We start from the raw sequence: 16641 nt of genomic DNA, 5'->3' as shown, positions 1-16641 counted from the left end.
CCACTGGGTGGCCACCGGGCACCTCTGGGGCATTAGGACTGAGGGGATGGAGCAGGGGACGGCGTGGCCGGGTGCGGCTGAAAGCAGTCTGCCTGCCTGCCCAGTCCCACCAAGCCCCTCCGCTCAGCCCGGGCCGGGGGCACCCAGGTGTCCCCGGGGATGGGCCCTCCTATGACAGTGCCTGCGGTGTGGGGACGGCGGGTGGCGCCTATCCAGGAACGGTCACAGCATGGCGACACGGTGACGGCATCCCCGCTAGGCTGGGGACGCTGGGGACAGTCCTCTCCGCGGACAGGGACCTCTGGAGCGGCACCCGGCCGCGTCTGGGGGCCGGGGTCGCGTCCCTCCTGGCGGGGTGCGGGGCTGCGTGGCCGCGGCCGTGGGCGCGGTGGCACGGGTGGGTCCCCGCGACCCCCGTGTCCCGGGGCCGTCCCCAGGCGAGCGGGGTCAGCGTGCCGGGAGCGCCGCATTCCTGCCGCTGGCCCGGCCGATCGGGTTACCTGCAGGCATGAGCCGGGCTCGGCCCTGCCGATTAATCTTCCCCTTGTAACACTTTGTAATTTGCCATTACAAAGCCCGTTAAACGCGCGGGCCGGTCCCCGGCCGGGCGCGGGGGGGCTCGTAAATACGGGCCGTGTCAGGAGCAGGTACTTAGGGCCCGGCCGCGGGGCCGCGGGAGCAGGCAAAGCAAACAGCGTGATGGATGGGCCGGGAGCGCGCCCCTTTCATCTCCGGCCGGCCCTGCTGGGGCTGATTACGCCCGGCCGGGGGGGCGCCCACCTGAGCCGGCGCCCGGGGCCGGGGCCGCCCGCGGGACCCCCCCACGGGACCCCCGCTGCAGCCCCCAGCGGCCGGGGCCCCGCCACGAGGCCCGGCACGGCCCCGAAGCGCGGCGGTGCCGCGGCACAGCGCGATGGCGGGGCGGGAGAGGGGCCCGCCTGGCGCCTCGTTAGGGCACAAGCAATCAGCCGCCAGACGGAGACGCGGCGTTTCGACAGCCCCGGACTTGATTCAGGGAGCGCGGGAGCGGGCGGCGGCGGGGCGGGCACCGGCGGGGCGGGCACCGGGAGCCCCCGGCTCGGGGCTGCGCCCGGCCGGGCACGTGGGGGCGCGGGGACTCCGGGCCGGGTCGGGGCTGCAGACTGGGGACGCGGGGGCGCGCGGGAGGGGGCAGGAGGGCCCGGGGCCCAGCGTGTCCCCCCCACACGCTGGTGTGCACAGGGTGGCACGAGCACGTTTGCTGGTGCTGGTGCACACAGTGTGCGTACAACACCCTGCGTGCGTACAAAACAGCTGCGTGTGCTACTCAGATGCCTACACCCACGTGTGCCAGCGCACACAAATTCACGTGTGTGTGCACAAATATCGGTGCGCACGCAAACATCCGCAAGCTGAAGCGCTCGACCCCTGCCAGGCGCACACCCCCTCACCACGTGCCGCACAGGCACCGGCGCACGCAGCCATGCTCAGATGTGTCCTCACTGCCAAGCAGCCACACCTCCCACAGCGCGTGTGAGCACCCACTTGCACCGCACACGTGCACACACGTGCCCCAGGCTTGCACACAAGAGGCACCCAAGCGCATGCATGCAGCTGGGGTGTGCAGGCAGGCGCATGCCCACTGTGCCCGAGCACCCACACGCAGGCAGCAGGCACAGAACCCCCACGTGCACGGCACACAAATACCCCGACCACGCGTGTGCGCTTGCAGAAATCACACCCGCGCATGGACACACACAAGGCAGCGTGCGGGACACAGCGGGGCTGGGGGTGCCGGGGCTGGGGGTTGGGGGTGGGGAATCTCCCCGCAGCTGAATCCAGCGGCCCCGCACCCTGCCCAGCCCTGGCACCCGCGGGCGGGAGGGGTCTGTGTGGCAGCCGGGGGGCAGCGCGCAAGTGATGGGGTGGGGACAGGGACGGGGTGGGGATGGCGGCGCTCTGCCCTCCTGCTGCCTGCCGGCGGCGCTGTGGCCGCTCCAGCCCAAGCCCCCACCCCGTAGGTGCCCCCCCACCACGGAGCAGGGCCCCAGCACCCGCCCTGCCGAGCCCCGCAGCCCTGGGACGGGGACGCCCCGCAGCCGCCTGTCCCCCCCCTGCTGTCCCACAGCCCCCCCACCACCACCACAGCCCTGAGTGACAGCCCATGCTGCTGGGGTGGGGGGGGGGGCGATCAATGGCTGCCCCCAGCGGCACCGTGCCCGCCTGCCTGCACCAGTGCCGACGCGCCGGCCCCCCCACAGACACCGCTGCTGCGTTTCGTTGAACTTTTCTTTTTAATTAACCTCTCGGCGGCGCGGCCCGGCAGCCCTGTCGGGGTTAATGATATCACTGACCCGCTGCGTGGCGGCCCCGATCGATACCCCCCTTCCCCGCGCCTCCGCCTGCCGCCACGCTGCAGCCCCAGCGCTCGGCGCGCCGCCGCACGCCGCACCACCACCCTGCCCATCGCTGATCCCCCCGGGAGCCGGCGGGGTGCCCAGCACCCTGGTGCTGGGCCTCAGCCCCCAGCCGTGCCTGGCAGCATGCTGGTGTAGGGCCAGCATGCCCTGGTGTAGGGCAGCATGCTCTGTAGGGCCGCAGGGGGGCGTGGGGCTGTGGGGCACAGGCGGGACTGTGCTGTGGGGCGTGGGGACGGCTGCGTGCTCCGGGAAACTGGTGGGGAGTGGTGTGTGGAGCTGCGGCCCTGATGGTGGCAGACCAGCTCAACCCTCACTTGTTGCCTCCTGACCCCATCCCTGTCCCCATCCCCGTCCCTGTCCCTGTCCCTGGAGGATGCCCCACAGGCGACGTCCCACCAGAGGAGATCGCTGCGGCACTGCAGCCCTGCTGTCCCTGAGCACCCCAGGGTGCTGATGCCAGTGCTCCCAGCTCATGCTCCCGGGCTGGGGAGGCTTCACCGAGCTGAGCGGTGGCTCCAGGCCAGGGTCTGTGGGGCCGAGATCGCACGGTGCCCTGCAGGTCCTGCATGACTGCCAGCCCGGCACCACTCGGTGCCTGAGAGGTCTCGCTGTGGCTGCCGACCCCCATTCCCGGGGCTGTACCCCACAGGTGCCAGGTCCCCCTCGCCCCTTGGGCATCCCAGAAGCCCTCTCCCTGGCGCCCCTCGGCCCCTCTGCCGTGTCGGGGTCCCGGGACACCCTGCCTGTGGCCGCCCCAGCCCTGCTCCTCACTCAGGTGCGCCCTGTCAGCGTGCGAAGCTTTAATCCCGCGGTCGTTTATCTTCCGAGCGCGGCCCAGAGCTGTCAGCGGCTCAGACGAGCCATTTCCTCATTTCATTGCCCCGGCGAGGGGCTGAGCTGGGGTCCCCGCGCTCACAGCCCTAATTGAATCCGCATGGCTGTGGGTCGCAGTGCCGGCCTCGCCGCGGCACCCGGCCACCCCCACACCGCCCAGGGGCCCCGGGGTGCTGCGGCAGCGGGGCAGGGGCCAGCCCGGCCCACAGCCACCCGTCCCCGCCACCCCCCGGAGGGGACCCTGATTCCCACCCGGCCCCCACTCCCCACGGTGGCTGGGACCCCCAGGGACCGTGGGGACGCCAGGGGTTGCCCTGCGCTCAGGACGGCAGTGGGCGAGGGTCCCGCAGAGCTCCCCCGGCAGCTGCCCCCACTGGCTGCCCCGTCGCACGGGCAGGGCTATTTGTGGCGCGGGGCAGGAAGCGGCAGCGGGGAGACGGTGCTGCCTGCCCCGCTTCCTGCCCTCGCCGGGCGCGGGCGCACAGCCCTGCACAATAGCCCTGCCCGACCCTGCGGCGGGACGTGGTTCCCACGCCGGGGAGGCTGTGCAGACGCTCGCCTTGCTGCAGCTGACAGCGCCTGGCCCCGCGGGGCAGGGGTCCAGGGCTGCTCCCCGCAGCCCCCGCCTGCTCCCAGCCCCAGGTCTGGCCGCAGCCCCTGCTCCCCTCCCCTCCCTCCTCTCTGCCCTGGCCAGCATCGCCTCCCCCTGCAGCACCCCTCGCCCCAGCACCCTTGGGAAGAATCCCCAGGCCCTGTGGACGGGCCTGCATGAGGCCACCCGGCACAGGCACCTCGCCAGTGCATCCCCCGCTCCCATCCCTCCGCCGCTGGCTGCTCCACGGGTGCCAGAGGCCACCACGGGCTGGGGCTGCCCCCACCGTCCCTGGGAAAGGGGACGGGGCTGTCCCCAGCAGCCCTGCCCTGACCCAGGGCCAGCGGGGCGCGGGGCTGGGAGGCAGCCCGGGAGGAGGGAGCAGCGTTTGCTCACAGCCGGAGGCTTTGAAATGCAACCCCCCCCCCCGGCCCATTTGGCTAGAGTTTGGCCCAGGCCCATATGGAGGCCCCTGTGGCAGGGGGGGGTCTCAGGGGGAGGGCGGCAGCTGGGGCTGGGGGCTGGCAGCTCCCCCCATGGCACTGGGCTGGGGTCCCTGCGGCGGGGTCACCTGGTCCCTGCTGGGGCATCACGCACAGGGCTGGGTCCAAGCCTTCCCCAGGGCTGGGCACTGCCTGGGGGCCCCAGTTTGCCAGCACTTCTGGTCCCAGTTTGCAGCCTGGAGCTCTGTGCACCCCCACGCACGGCTGTCACACGCCTGCACACCTCTGTGCACAGCCGCAGCCGCACGCAGGGCCGCTGGGTGTCTGCTGGGGGTGCACGCACACACCACAGACGTGGGGGTGAGCACTGCCTGCACACCACGCACACCTGCACGGCCCCACGCGTTTCAGGTGCCCCCAGCCCCTCAGCTCCCAGGAGGCACGAGCCCCTGCCCACTCCTTGCCCTGTCCTCTCCCGCCAGCGCTCATCCCCGCCGCGCTCTCCGCTTGATTAAGCTGCGGGTCCGCCCAGCACTTGTGCGTGCAGCGAGGTCAGTGCACGGTAATGAATAGATCATTTGCCAGTAACCCCTGGCGAGGGATCCCCGGCGCCCCCCCCGCTCCCCGGACACATTAATACACCGTTTCCCCGGGGCGAGTGTAATCACATCAGTTGCTGCTTCGCCGCAGCCGCCCCAGCCGCGAGCTGGGTGAGTGTTTATTGCCAATAATTGGCCGGGTCTCCTCCCCCGGCACCAGGGCGCGCAGGCCCCGCGCAGCAGCTCCCCTGGTAATGCCCCGCGCGCCTCCGCTACTGACAGTTTAATTTTACACCGAGCTATTCCCCTTATTAAAGGAAAATTCATTTGCAAGCAATTTCCATGTGCAAACTGCTCTGCATTTCTAACTCTGGCGCGGGGCTGGGAGCGCCCCTAATTGAATTACTGCCAGGCGGTTCGTCATGGAGCCTGCGTTATTGAAATGGATTCGCTAAATAATAGATCAGGGGCAGAACGCGGTGCCTTGGCATAAGCATATTAGAGGGCTGAGCTGCCGCCTCCCGCCCCTAATCACGTTACCCTGTCACGGGGAATTCGCTGCACAGCGCAGACACCCGAGCGTGGGGCGTCCCTGCCGCCTGCTCCCAGGGCTGCCACGGCCACGGGTGCCCAAAGCTGTGCTGGTGCCCCCCAGCCGCTGGCATCCCAGGCCACGAGTGCCCCTGCGCCGTGGGCGTTTTGCGCTATGGGTGCCCTCGAGACATGGGTGTCCTGGGCAGGGGCGTCCGGGCAACCCCCAGCCATTGGCAGTCACGCCAATGCACGCACGCCATCCTGTGTGTGCTCACACAGCCCTGTGTGCGCGCACACCCTCACGCGTGCATGCGCAGCTGTGCTCTGGCGCTGCTCGCGTTGCTCCCGATGCGAGTGCTGCAGACCCTGCGCAGCTGCTGGGGCAGAGCCACGCAGAGCTCCGCCTCGGCTGTCCCAGGCCGTGCTGGGGGCACCCACGGGTGCGCTGGGGGCAGCTGCCCCCACTCAGGCCTGCACCAAGGGGGTGACATACAGGACACGAGGCAGGTGCTGGCAGAGCCGCACCGGGGTGTGTACCCCCACGGTGTTGGGGACCCCAGCTCTGTCCCAGCACCCGTGCAGGACGCAGCACCCGCCGGGCCGTGGGCGCCTGGCCAGTGTGGGGCCGGCCGCCAGCCAGGGCGCTTTGCCCCGCTCAGCAGGAAGCTGAAATTTTCCTGCAAAAATTCAGAAGTCTTTTTGTTTTCCACCTTGTGTCCTGCTTTGGGGTGAAGCGCGTTTCCCATCCTGTTCCCAGCAGCTGGGGCCGACGCTTCCCCACCCGGTGTGAACCAGGGGCCAGTGCCCTCTCTGTGCCTAGCTGGGGTCCGTGTGCCCACGGTGAGCAGGGCCGAAGCAGGACAGTAAGCCCACTGAAGGGTGGGGGCGGTGGGTGGCACGCTGCTCTGCGCCCTTGTGTCCATCTCCGTGGCCGTGCACTCCCCCTGACAGCTGCCCTGGTTCAGGCCGTGTGGGGCATGGGCCGGGGGGACCTCGTGTCCCAGCAGGGTGAGCACTGCAGCCAGACGCAGCTCTGTGACCAGCCCAGGTCCTGGCCCCACGGTCCTAGCCCCAGTGTCGAACTCCAGGCACCGCTGGCCCAGGGCTTCGTAGGCGAAGTTCTCGTCCCGGTCCCCAGAGCAGATGAAGTTGCAGGGGGAGATTTATTCAGAGGTGCAGGGCTGCTACAAACCCCGGTCAGTGCAAGAACAAGGAATTAGCCTAAGCAGCAATTTCCTGGTGTGTGTCACAGGGCATTAGCTGAGACAGAGCACAGGGCGCGGGCGTGAGCTGGGGCTCAGCCACCCCACGGGGCTAGGACCGGGATGAGGAAGGCTGCAAACACAAGAGGGCTGCGCACGCTGAGGGTGCAGCTCGTGGGAATCACAGCCCCAGCATCCTAGGGGAGAGCTCCCCTCTCCCCACAGCACATGTGGCTGGGGAGCTCAGAGAGCCCCTTCCCTGCCTGCGCCGGGTGGCTGCGACTCACGGTCCGGCACGGTGCCCCTGTGCTGCACGGTGCTGCCAGAGGGGACAGGGGACAGTGCGCACAGCTGGCACTGCCACTTGCTGTGGCCCAGCCGAGGCCTGGGCAACTCCTGTGGGGTCAGGGGCCAGGGGAGGCAGCGGGGGCCTGGCTCATCTGCGCCCTGGGACAGGCACTGTAGAGCCGGGCAGGAGCACGTGCAGCGAAGGTGGCACCACCGGCTCCTTGCCGTGTCTCTTTACCGCCAGCTGAGCGCACGAGCCCTGCGGGAAGGACAAAAGGCTGCAAGGCAGCCACATGGACGCTGCTGCATCGGCGCCGTGTGCGAGGGGCCGTGGGTGCCCCCACGAGCGGGACCCATCCGGCAGCATACAGCCAGCACCAGGGGAAGGGGCAGCCCTGAGCTCTCCCAGCCTGTGCCGCGGCATGGGGACTTCCCGAGAGCAGCTTTAAAACCTCTCAGAAATTGGTTAAATCTCACACTGAGGGCTGGAGCGCCGGCAAGCCCTCACCCCACCCCCGCCCCGGGGTTTAATTGCTCCGGCTGCTAGGAAATTTCAAGGTTGAATTTGTCTAACTCCAATTTCCAGCCAGGGGATCGCGTTCTGCCTTTGTCAGCAACATTGGAAGCACCCCCCCCCCCCGCTGCTCTCCCCCTCCCCAGCACCAGCAGCGGCACACACGGGTCCCCCTGCACCTGCTCCCACCCGCCCGGCGCGGTTCCCCCATGGCCCCCAGCCCACAGGTTCATTTTCTGTCATTGCTGTGGTGACCCCTGCACCCACAGCAGCATCTCTGTGTCCCCCGCTGTCCCCTCCCCACACTCAGGCTGCCCTCCCTCGGAGCATCACCCACCCCGGAAGGGCACCGGCACTGGCACAAGCCCACTCTGCCCGAGCAGGATCCCCTCCCCAAAGCCCCCCAAAAGTGCGTCACCAATGCTGCATGTGCCGCACGTTGGCCAGCCTGTGCCCACATGAGCTCCAGCAGCGCAAGGCTTCACCGCTGCACCCAGCAGAGCTGCTCCCCGCTTGCTGCAGCATTTCCTCCTTCCCAATCCCCCCAGCAGCTGGGAGAGCCCCCAGGCCATTCCTTGCCTCCTGGGGACAGCCCCTCACCCCTCCTTTCCCCTCCTATCTGCAGCATCCTGGGGGTGGCACTGGGACAGTGGGATGGTGTCCTCCACTCCCTCCATGTTCCCATAGCTGGGTGCCCCCTCCCCAGACCCCCAGGGAAGATGCTGCCCAGCGCCCAGGCAGCATTCCCCAAGGATGCACCACTGGGCCTGGGACGGATCGAGACCTCTGGGCGATGAGACAGTTCCTGGTCCCAATCCCGCCTGGGAAACCGGTCCCGGTGCCGGTGGCGGGGCTCACCTGCGTGTGCGGGCGTCCCTGGGCCTTTACGAGCGGACGGGATCACGGAGCTATTTGTACCGGGGGGTTTACGGCCGGGCCGCGCTCTGAAACCCAAAACCCGCCCGAAGCGGCCTAATCACTCCCAGACGCGGCGGCCCCTGCTCTTTTATGGGGCGTTTTAGAGCAGGGGAGCTAATAAATTTCTGCGACGGCAAAAGCCCCGCCGGGTCGGGCGGGGGGGCTCGGCGGGGGGTTAGCGGGCCGCCCCCGAGGAGCTCTTAAAACCGGGCGCGGTGGCGCGGCGCTGCGCCCCGGCTGCCTCCCGTTACAGCCGCACCGGCCCGGGAGCGGAGCCCCCCCCCGCCCCGCGGGGCCGGAGCGGCGGGGACCCCCCCGGCCCCCGCCCCGCTCCCCCGCTCCCGGCTCCCGCCCCCGCGGCTCCTCCTCCTCCCGGTGCCCCGTTATCCGCCCCGGCCCCGCGCCTTTAAGGCTGCGGCACCGGGGCCGCGGGGGGCAGCGGCGGCGGGCGCGGAGCTCGCCCTGCCCGCCGAGCGGCTCCCGGCGCCGGGAGGCCGAGCGCTCCGCCGCCGCCGGGCCCCCGCCGAGGGGGCGGGCTGCGCCCGCCGGGTTTAAGTGCGGCCGCGGCCGGCGCGGAGCCGCTTCATGCGCGGGCGGGGCGGCCGGGACAGCGGCTCCGAGGGGGGATCCGCCGCCGCGGCCCCGGCAGCATGAGGCGGGCGCGCCGCTGAGCCGGCCCCGGTGCAGGACCGGGGACGCGCCATGACCTCGGCGCGGGAGGCGGCCGGTTCCCCCCCGCTGCCCGCCGCGGGCGAGGAGCGCCGCCGGGGCGCCCTGGACCAGCTGCCGCCGCCCGCCAACTCCAACAAGCCGCTGACCCCCTTCGGCATCGAGGACATCCTCAGCAGGCCCTCGGGCCGCAGGGCCCCCCCCGGGCACGGCGCGCCCCCGGCCCGGCTCCCGGACAAGGCGGCGGGGCCCGGCGCGCCCCGCAACGGCGTGTGCGCCCCGTCCTCGCCGCTCTGCGCGCTGGAGGAGCTCGCCAGCAAAACTTTCAAGGGGCTGGAGCTGAACGTGCTGCAGGCGGCGGAAGGTACCGGGGCGCCTCGGGGCCGGGCCGGCGGCGCGGGGCCGGGGCCGGGAGCGGGGCCGGCCGGGGAGGCGGCCCGGGGCCGGCGGGGGCCCGGAGGGAGCGGGGCAGGTGCGTGTCCCGGCGGCCGGGCCGGGCCGGGCGCGGAGGGGGCGGCGGGCGGCGGACGCGCTCCCGGGGCGGGCCGGGCCTGGGCCGCCTCCGGGGTCTCTCCTCGCCTCCAGCCCGGCGCGGCGCGGCCCGGCGGCTGCGGTAAGTTTGGTTCGCGTCCGCACCGGGAGAGCGGGGCCGCGGCGCCGGCCAGAGCCCGGAAGGCGGCGGCGGCCCGGGAGGGCCCGGTGCGAGCCCGCAGCGAGGACCGGGCGCGGCGTTACCGCTCCGCGGAGCCGCGGCCCGGAGGGAGGCAGAGGCCGGGGCCGGCCCGGGGGGCCCAGCGAGCCCCCTGCCGTGCGCACCGGCCGAGCCGCTCCGCGGAAGCTCCGCCGCGGCCCCGGGACGGGCGCGGTCAGAGCCCGGTACCGGGCCCTCGGCGCCCGGCGGCAGCGCGAGCTCCGCAAAATGCTGCAGCGGGCGCGGGGGCCGGGCCCCGGCGCCTTTACCGGGAGCCGCACATAACGAGCCGCCGCCGGGCCGGGCCGCGGTGTCCGCGCCGCAGAGAGCACGGGATCGGTCCCGCCGGCGGCCCCAGCCTTAAAACGGAGGCACCGGCCCCGCGGCGGGTGCGGATCCGTTACCGAGCGCTCGGGCAGACCGGCCGCGGCCGGCTCGCTCCCGTCGGTAACGAAAGCCTTTAACGAAAACCCGCGCCGGGCCGCGGCTTTTCCGTCCCCCGGAGCGGGGCTGGGTTCCTCACCGCGTTACGAGCGGACATGCCGGCCCCGGCAGCGATCCTCGTTTGTAGCGCAGAAATCCCGTTTGCGCGGACTCCCGGCCCCGGCGGCCGCTGGCACCCGGTACCGGCAGAGGCGGCCCGGCGGGGCTGGAAATGGCCGCGCGGCTACCGGGGGGGAACGGCGGCGGCAGCCCGACCGCTCAGCCACGTCGCCGGCGGGGTCCGGCCCGGTCGCGGCTCCTCCGAACGCCCCGGGCGGCCCCGGGCTCCCGGCAGCGGCAGCCGCCGTGTGCGCGGCCCGGCAGCCCCGGTCCGACAAAGGCCCTTACGGGGCGGACACACGGACGGGCAGAGCGCGGCCCTCGGAGCTGACGAAAAGAAACCGTTGCACGGGGACAGGGACGGGCAGAGCGGGCTCCCGTGATTAACGGGGAAAACAAAAACGTACCCCGAAGGACACACGGACAGAAACGGGACAGCTCGGGGCTCCGTAATTATCGAAAAAATAAAAGCCCTTACCCGGACGGACACACGGACAGAACGCGGGCAGCGCGTGGTTCCGAAATTAACGAAAAATCCTTTACGCGGACGGACACGCGGACACGGACGGGCAGATCGGAGTTCTCGTAATTAACAACGAAATCCTTACCCGGATGGGCAGAGCGGGGTTCCTGTAATTGTTGAAAAAAAGAGAAAAGAAAAAAAACGTTACCCGGACAGACACCCGGACACGGACGGGCAGATCGCGACTCCCGTAATTATCGAACAAAACCCTTACCCGGACGGACACACGGACAGAACCGGCACAGCTCGGGACTCCCGTAATTAACGTAATTAACGAACGAGCCCGCTGCACGGACGGACACACGGGCAGAAAACTGGGACAGCCCGGGGCTCCCGCAGTTAGCGAACGAGCGCGCCGCACGGACGGACACACGGACGGAGCCGCCGCCGACCGGCGCCTCGCGGAGCCCGGGCCGGGCCGGGCAGCCCCGTTACGGGCGGACGGGGCCGCAGCGGGGCCGGGGCCGGCGGCGAACGCTCAGCGGGAGGAGAACCGAGAGCGGCCCGGGCCGCGGCCCCGCGGGCTACGGCGAAACGTTAGCGGGAGCCGCACGGGGCGAGCCGCCGCCGAGCCGGGCCCCGGGAGCCGCACTACCGAGCGCGGCGGGTCGGTGCCGCCGGCAGCAGAAAGGCTTCAACGGCCGGGCGGAGCCGCGGGCAGAGCGGGACCGGGACCGGGAGCGGGACCGGGACGGCGCCGCCGGTGGGAAGCCGTTACCGAGCGCGGAGCAGACCGGCCGCTGCCGCACACGGATCCGCGCATTTCGCAGAAGCGCTTTACCGGGAGGAGCCGCTGAGCGCGGTCTGTCGGGGCCTCGGAGCTTCGGCGCGGCCAGAACCGACTCACACCGCAAACCGGCCGCGGGGCACCGGCCCACCGGTAACCGGAACGGTCTGAGGGCTGGCCCCGGGACGGGCCCGCGGGGAGCGGGAGTTCCTAAAAGCGCTGAAGCGAAAGGACAGCCGGCAGCGCGGGCCGGTCGGGGGCGAGCCCGGCCCGGCCGCGGCGCGGTGCGGGCCCTGCGGCAGCGCTCCGGGACGCACGACCGGGGGCGAGCCGCCGGCGAGGAAAGACCGGACCGGAGCCCCGGAACGCTCCGCCGGGCCGGGCCAGCGGGGGACGGAGCGGCCGCGGGGCCGCGGGACACGGGTGGGCTCGGCCGGGCGCGGCGGGGAGCCGGCGGGCGGCGGCTCGGCCCGGGTCGGGGCCGCTGTGGAGCGGCGAGGGAAGCGGGCGGAGGGGGCCGGGAGCGGCGGGCGGCTCCGGGCCCCGGGAACCCGCGGCTGGGCACTGGGCTCCGTGCGGAGCCACGGGCAGGGCCGCGCCCGGCACCGGGCACGGCACGGGGCGGCATGGCGCGGCTCGGCTCGGCACTGCAAGGCTCTGCACGCCTCGGCACGGCTCGGCTCGGCTCGCTTTGCACGGCTGAGCGGGGCCGGCTCTGCAAAACTCGGCACGGCCTCGTCGGGCACCGCTCGGCACGGCTCGGGTCGGTTGGGTACGGCTCGGGTCGGTTCAGCACGGCTCGGCCGGGGAGGGGCCGGGGGGCGGCGGGGCCGAGGGGGGCGGCGGGGCCGGGGGCGGCCGCGCTGACGCCGTGTCCCCCGCAGGTCGGGAGCCGCTGGGCGCCTTCGGGCACCGCCCGGCCTCCAAGAAGCGGCGCAAGTCGCGGACGGCGTTCACCAACCAGCAGATCTACGAGCTGGAGAAGCGCTTCCTCTACCAGAAGTACCTCTCCCCGGCCGACCGCGACCAGCTGGCGCAGCGGCTGGCGCTGAGCACGGCGCAGGTCATCACCTGGTTCCAGAACCGCCGCGCCAAGCTCAAGCGCGACCTGGAGGAGATGCGCGCCGACGTGGCCTCGCTGCAGGCGCTGCCCCCCGCCGCCCTCGAGCAGCTGGCGGCGCTCCCCGAGCCCCCCCGCGCCCCCGCCGCCGCCCCCGCCGCCGGCCCCGAGCCGCCGCCCGCCGCCGAGCTCTCGGAGGAGGAGATCGACGTCGGGGACTGAGGCGGCGGGGCCGGGCCGGCACCGGGAACTGACCGCGGGCCGCCGCCGGAACGGGGCGGCCGCGCTGCCCCCGCCCTCGCGCCGGGGGCTTTGGTGCAATTTCTCTTTTTTGTCTTCGTTCTTTTTTTTTTTTTTTTTTTAATTTTATTTTCTATCGTGACTGTCCCGTCGGTCCGTCCGCGAGGCCCGGGCCGCCCCGCGTGTATATATTTTGAATAAAGGAGACACCTTATTAACGAGGAGCGGGGGGGCTCGCTGGGGCGCGGCGGGCTGCGCACGGGCAGACGGACGGACGGAGGGACGGACAGACGGACGGATGAGTGCACCCACGCACACGCACCCCCCGCTGCAGCCCGAGCTGGGCGCGCTGCGCACACGCGTGCGGTGCTCAGCCCGGGGGGGCTCCGGGGCGGGCGGGGGCCGAGGCGGGGAGCGGAGCCGCGGTCCCTGAGACCCCGGCGCCCTGCCCAGCCCCGCGCCGGCACCGCCGCCGGGCCCCAGCCCCGCGCCCAGAGCGCTGGGACCCCCCGGCAGTGCTGGGCGCGGGGACGGGCTCGGGGCGCCGCCACCCGCAGCCGGAGCAGGGAGCAGCGGGGGGGCGAGCAGCGGGCCCCAGATAGCACCCCCAGCTGTGTGTCCGTGTGTCCGCGTCTGTGTGCTTGTGTGTCCGTGTCCGAGTGTCCGCGTGTCCCTGTCCGCGCCTTTGTCTGTGTCTGTGTGTCTCTGTTGGTGTGTCCGTGTCTGTGTGTTTGTACGTGTCTGTGTCTGTGTTTGTACGTGTGCGTGTTTCCGTGTCTGTGTGTGTGTCTGTGTGTGTTTGTACACGTGTGTGTGTTTCTGTGCCCGTGTCCGTGCCCCCACCGCCCAAGCAGGGGGAGGCGGGGGCGCACCCCGGTACCCGGACACCTGCTCCGAGTCGTTGGGCTCCACGCCGCCGCCCTTGACGTCATGCTCCGGTGACGTCACCGCGCGGGGCGATGACGTCACTCCCCGAGGAGGCTCAGGGCGAGCGGGGGGTGCCCGAGCGGCAGCGAGGCGCTGCGCCGTGCCGGGGGCCCGGCCCCGCACCCCCCCGTCCGTTCCCACCGAGCCGGGGCGGCCGCGGGGAGGTGACAGGCAGCTGCCGGCCCCGTGCCCTTGCCAGCGGTCCCCGGAGCCCCCTGTCATCGCCGCTACGTGTGAGACCCCCGGGCTCCATATGAGCCTCGCTGATCTAATTACGCCGGTGCAAACTTCCGAAGGGAGACCCGCTTCTTCCATTATTTACTCCATTTTAATTGCATTGTCCTTCCCTTCCCCCAGCGCTGCAGCAGCGCCGGCCGAGGGGGAGGGGGAGAAATGAGATTTAGCCCTGAAAGTGCCTTTGAGCGTCCCCCCCCCGGGGAATTGCTTTTAATTTGACAGGTAGGAGGCCTGGGGAAGGCGGGCTCGGTGCGTGCGCGGGGCGGCGGCCGTGCCGAAGCCCCAGGCTGCGGGTGTACCTCGGGGGGGTTAACGCGAGGGGGGCGGCGGTGACCGGGGGCTCCCCTTGTGCTACGGCTGCGGGCACCCCGCGGGCGGGGGCAGAGGCCCCGGGCAGGGCTCCGGAGGAGAGGGGGCAGAGGACAAGGGGTGGGGGGAGAGGACCCCCAGGGGGTCCCGCCCTGCCTCCCTCCTCCCTCTCCTCAGTGCTTGCAGACTCCGGGGGCTGCCCGGCCTCGGGAGCCCCCAGCTCAGCACCCACCCGGCTGCCCCGGTGCTGCTCCGGGGCTGGCTCCTTCCCCCCAGCTCCGCACAGGCCCCCAGAGGCCCAGAGACTTGGGGGGCCTCGCACCCCGCGGGAAGGGTTTGCACACACAGCGATGGGGTTCGCACACACAGCGATGGGGTTCGCACACCCTGCGGGGGGGGGTTGCATACACAGCAATGGGGTTTGCACACAGCAGTGGGATTTGCACACGCAGCAGTGGGATTTGCACACGCAGCAGTGGGGTTGCATGCCCTGCGGGATCCCAGGACTCTCACACTGACCCATGATGCCCGCAGCCACGGCCCCGCAGGGCTGGGGCAAGGCTCCGGGGTGCTGTTGCCGCGATCACCTCATTCACTCGATGGGCGACCAAAAAGCGGCGGTGTGTGCCCAGCCCCAGAGCCAGGAGCCCTGCGCTCACCCCACGAGCCCCCAGCAGCCGCAGCCAGGAGCCAGGAGCGAGATAACGAGGCGCCTCCGCGGCCCCGCAGCCCCCCGGCCTGCACCGGCCCCCCCGGCCCCCCCTCCCGACAGGCGGCCACGCCGGGCGATGTCCCCGGTCCCCACGATAGAGACGGGCCCGGGGCCGCACGCCCGGGGCCGGGGGCTCCAGCGCCGCTCCCCCCCCCGGCTGTCCCGGCGCCCCCAGAGCCTCCCCGAGCGCGGCCGGGACCCCACATCCTCGGCCCCGGCCCTCCCCATGCGCCCCACAGGCTGGAGGGGGGGGGGCGGGCGGGGGCGGCGTGGGGCAGGGACGGGGGAGGAGGAGGGGGCTCAGGCCCTCGCGTTTCGGCCCCGTCCCCGCAGCGAGAGCCGGTGCCAGCACCTCCCGCCCCTCCGTCCGCGGGGCCCGGCGGCTTCGGTGCCCCTGCCGCGGCCCCAGCCTGCCCGAGCCGCCCCCCCGGACCCAGCCCCCCCCCCGCCGGCCGGTCCCGCGGGCGCAGCTCATCGGGGCGGAAGCGGCCGCGGGGCCGGGCAGCGGCTGGAGCCCCCCCGGCCGCCCCGCGGGAGGCTCCGCTCCGGGACGTGCCGCAGGCGCCGGGCGCGCCGCCATCAGCAGCCGCTTCCCACCGCCGGGGGCGGCCCCGGGCCCCCCGCCCGCAGCGGCACCGCGCGGAGGCAGCCGGCCACGGGCTCGGGCACAGGCAGCAGCTGCGGCCCCCCCGGTGGGCGCGCTGGGGGCGCTGCGGGGCTGCGGGGGGGTGCGGGGCTGCGGAGGGGGGCAGCGGGGCTGCGGGGGGGGTGCGGGGCTGCTGGGGGCAGCGGGGCTGCGGGGCTGCGCGGCGCCGCCCGAAGCGGGGCCCCCCTCTCGTACTCCACGCGCACGGGCGCTGAGCACCCCGGGGGGTTCCCCGGCTGCAGGACCCGGCCCCCGGTCCCGGGAGGCTCTGCCCGGAGCCGAGCCGCGGGCACGCCCCAGCCGCGCTCGCCCCCGCGCGCTCCGCGCCCGCCACCGGGGCCCCGGGGCAGGCTCCGTGCCCGTGCCGCCGGCGGAGGCACCGCCAGGCCCGGCCCCGCGCTCCGCTCCTCCCCACGCGCTCTCGTCGTTTTCCTCTTCCAATTTTCTGGATGATTAACTCTGCTGCTGTTTCCTGACAACCTCTGCTGTTGGTATTAATTTCTTTTAACTAGTGATTAATTACTCGCTGTCTCCCGCGCTCCTTCTCCCCGCCGCCCATTTGCATATTAATCAAATCCTACTTGATGGCCTGCCTACTGCCTTCCTGCCACGGCCCCTGCGACTCCCATCACCTGCAAATGACATTACAGGCACTGCTCTCCTAACAGCGGGGCTGGGGGCCCACAGCAAACACAGCGTGGCCCCGTACCGGGGGCAGCAGAACCCCCCCGGGCCCTGCCCCCCGCCAGGACCCCCGCTGACGGGAAACCGGGGCACCGGGAGGCCCCCGTGGGAGGCACTGGGGGCTGCCTGGGCGCTGTCCCGCGCCTCACCCCAGCTGCTCAGAGCCTGGCATGCCTCGATGCCTCCCCCATCCCCATGCCCCTGGGATCCCCGGGCTCTTCCCCATGCCTGGAGGTTCCCGGGGTTGGGGGCCCAGTGCAGCTGGGCTGACCAGGGGGGTGGTGCCCTCCCCATCGCTGGTGTATTTGAGACACATGGCCGAGGCGCTAAGGGACGGGATTTAGTGATGGGACGTGGTAAGCCAGGTTGGCGGTTGGACTTGGTTGAAGCTCATTTCCAACCGAGGTGGA

General features: G+C 72.1%; 1 protein-coding gene across 1 annotated transcript; it reads left to right on the top strand.

The window, feature by feature from the left end:
• Positions 1-8857: 8857 nt before the first annotated feature.
• On the top strand, positions 8858-12737 carry LBX2 (ladybird homeobox 2). The gene is made up of 2 exons (XM_040556668.1): positions 8858-9296; positions 12301-12737. The coding sequence occupies exons 1-2, from the start codon at positions 8966-8968 to the stop codon at positions 12696-12698; spliced, it is 729 nt and encodes a 242-aa protein (XP_040412602.1). The 5' UTR covers positions 8858-8965; the 3' UTR covers positions 12699-12737.
• Positions 12738-16641: the final 3904 nt, after the last annotated feature.

This window comes from Cygnus olor, chromosome 4 (assembly GCF_009769625.2).
Source record: "Cygnus olor isolate bCygOlo1 chromosome 4, bCygOlo1.pri.v2, whole genome shotgun sequence".
In the NCBI taxonomy this organism is placed as follows: domain Eukaryota; kingdom Metazoa; phylum Chordata; class Aves; order Anseriformes; family Anatidae; genus Cygnus; species Cygnus olor.
This window is presented reverse-complemented; position numbering and strand designations above follow the sequence as displayed.

Excerpts from the sequence above, each read along its gene's own strand:
- LBX2 (XM_040556668.1), top strand. The coding sequence starts at position 8,966 with ATGACCTCGGCGCGGGAGGCGGCCGGTTCCCCCCCGCTGCCCGCCGCG. Across the intron at positions 9,297-12,300 it reads CGTGCTGCAGGCGGCGGAAG|GTCGGGAGCCGCTGGGCGCC; the intron begins GTACCGGGGCGC and ends TGTCCCCCGCAG.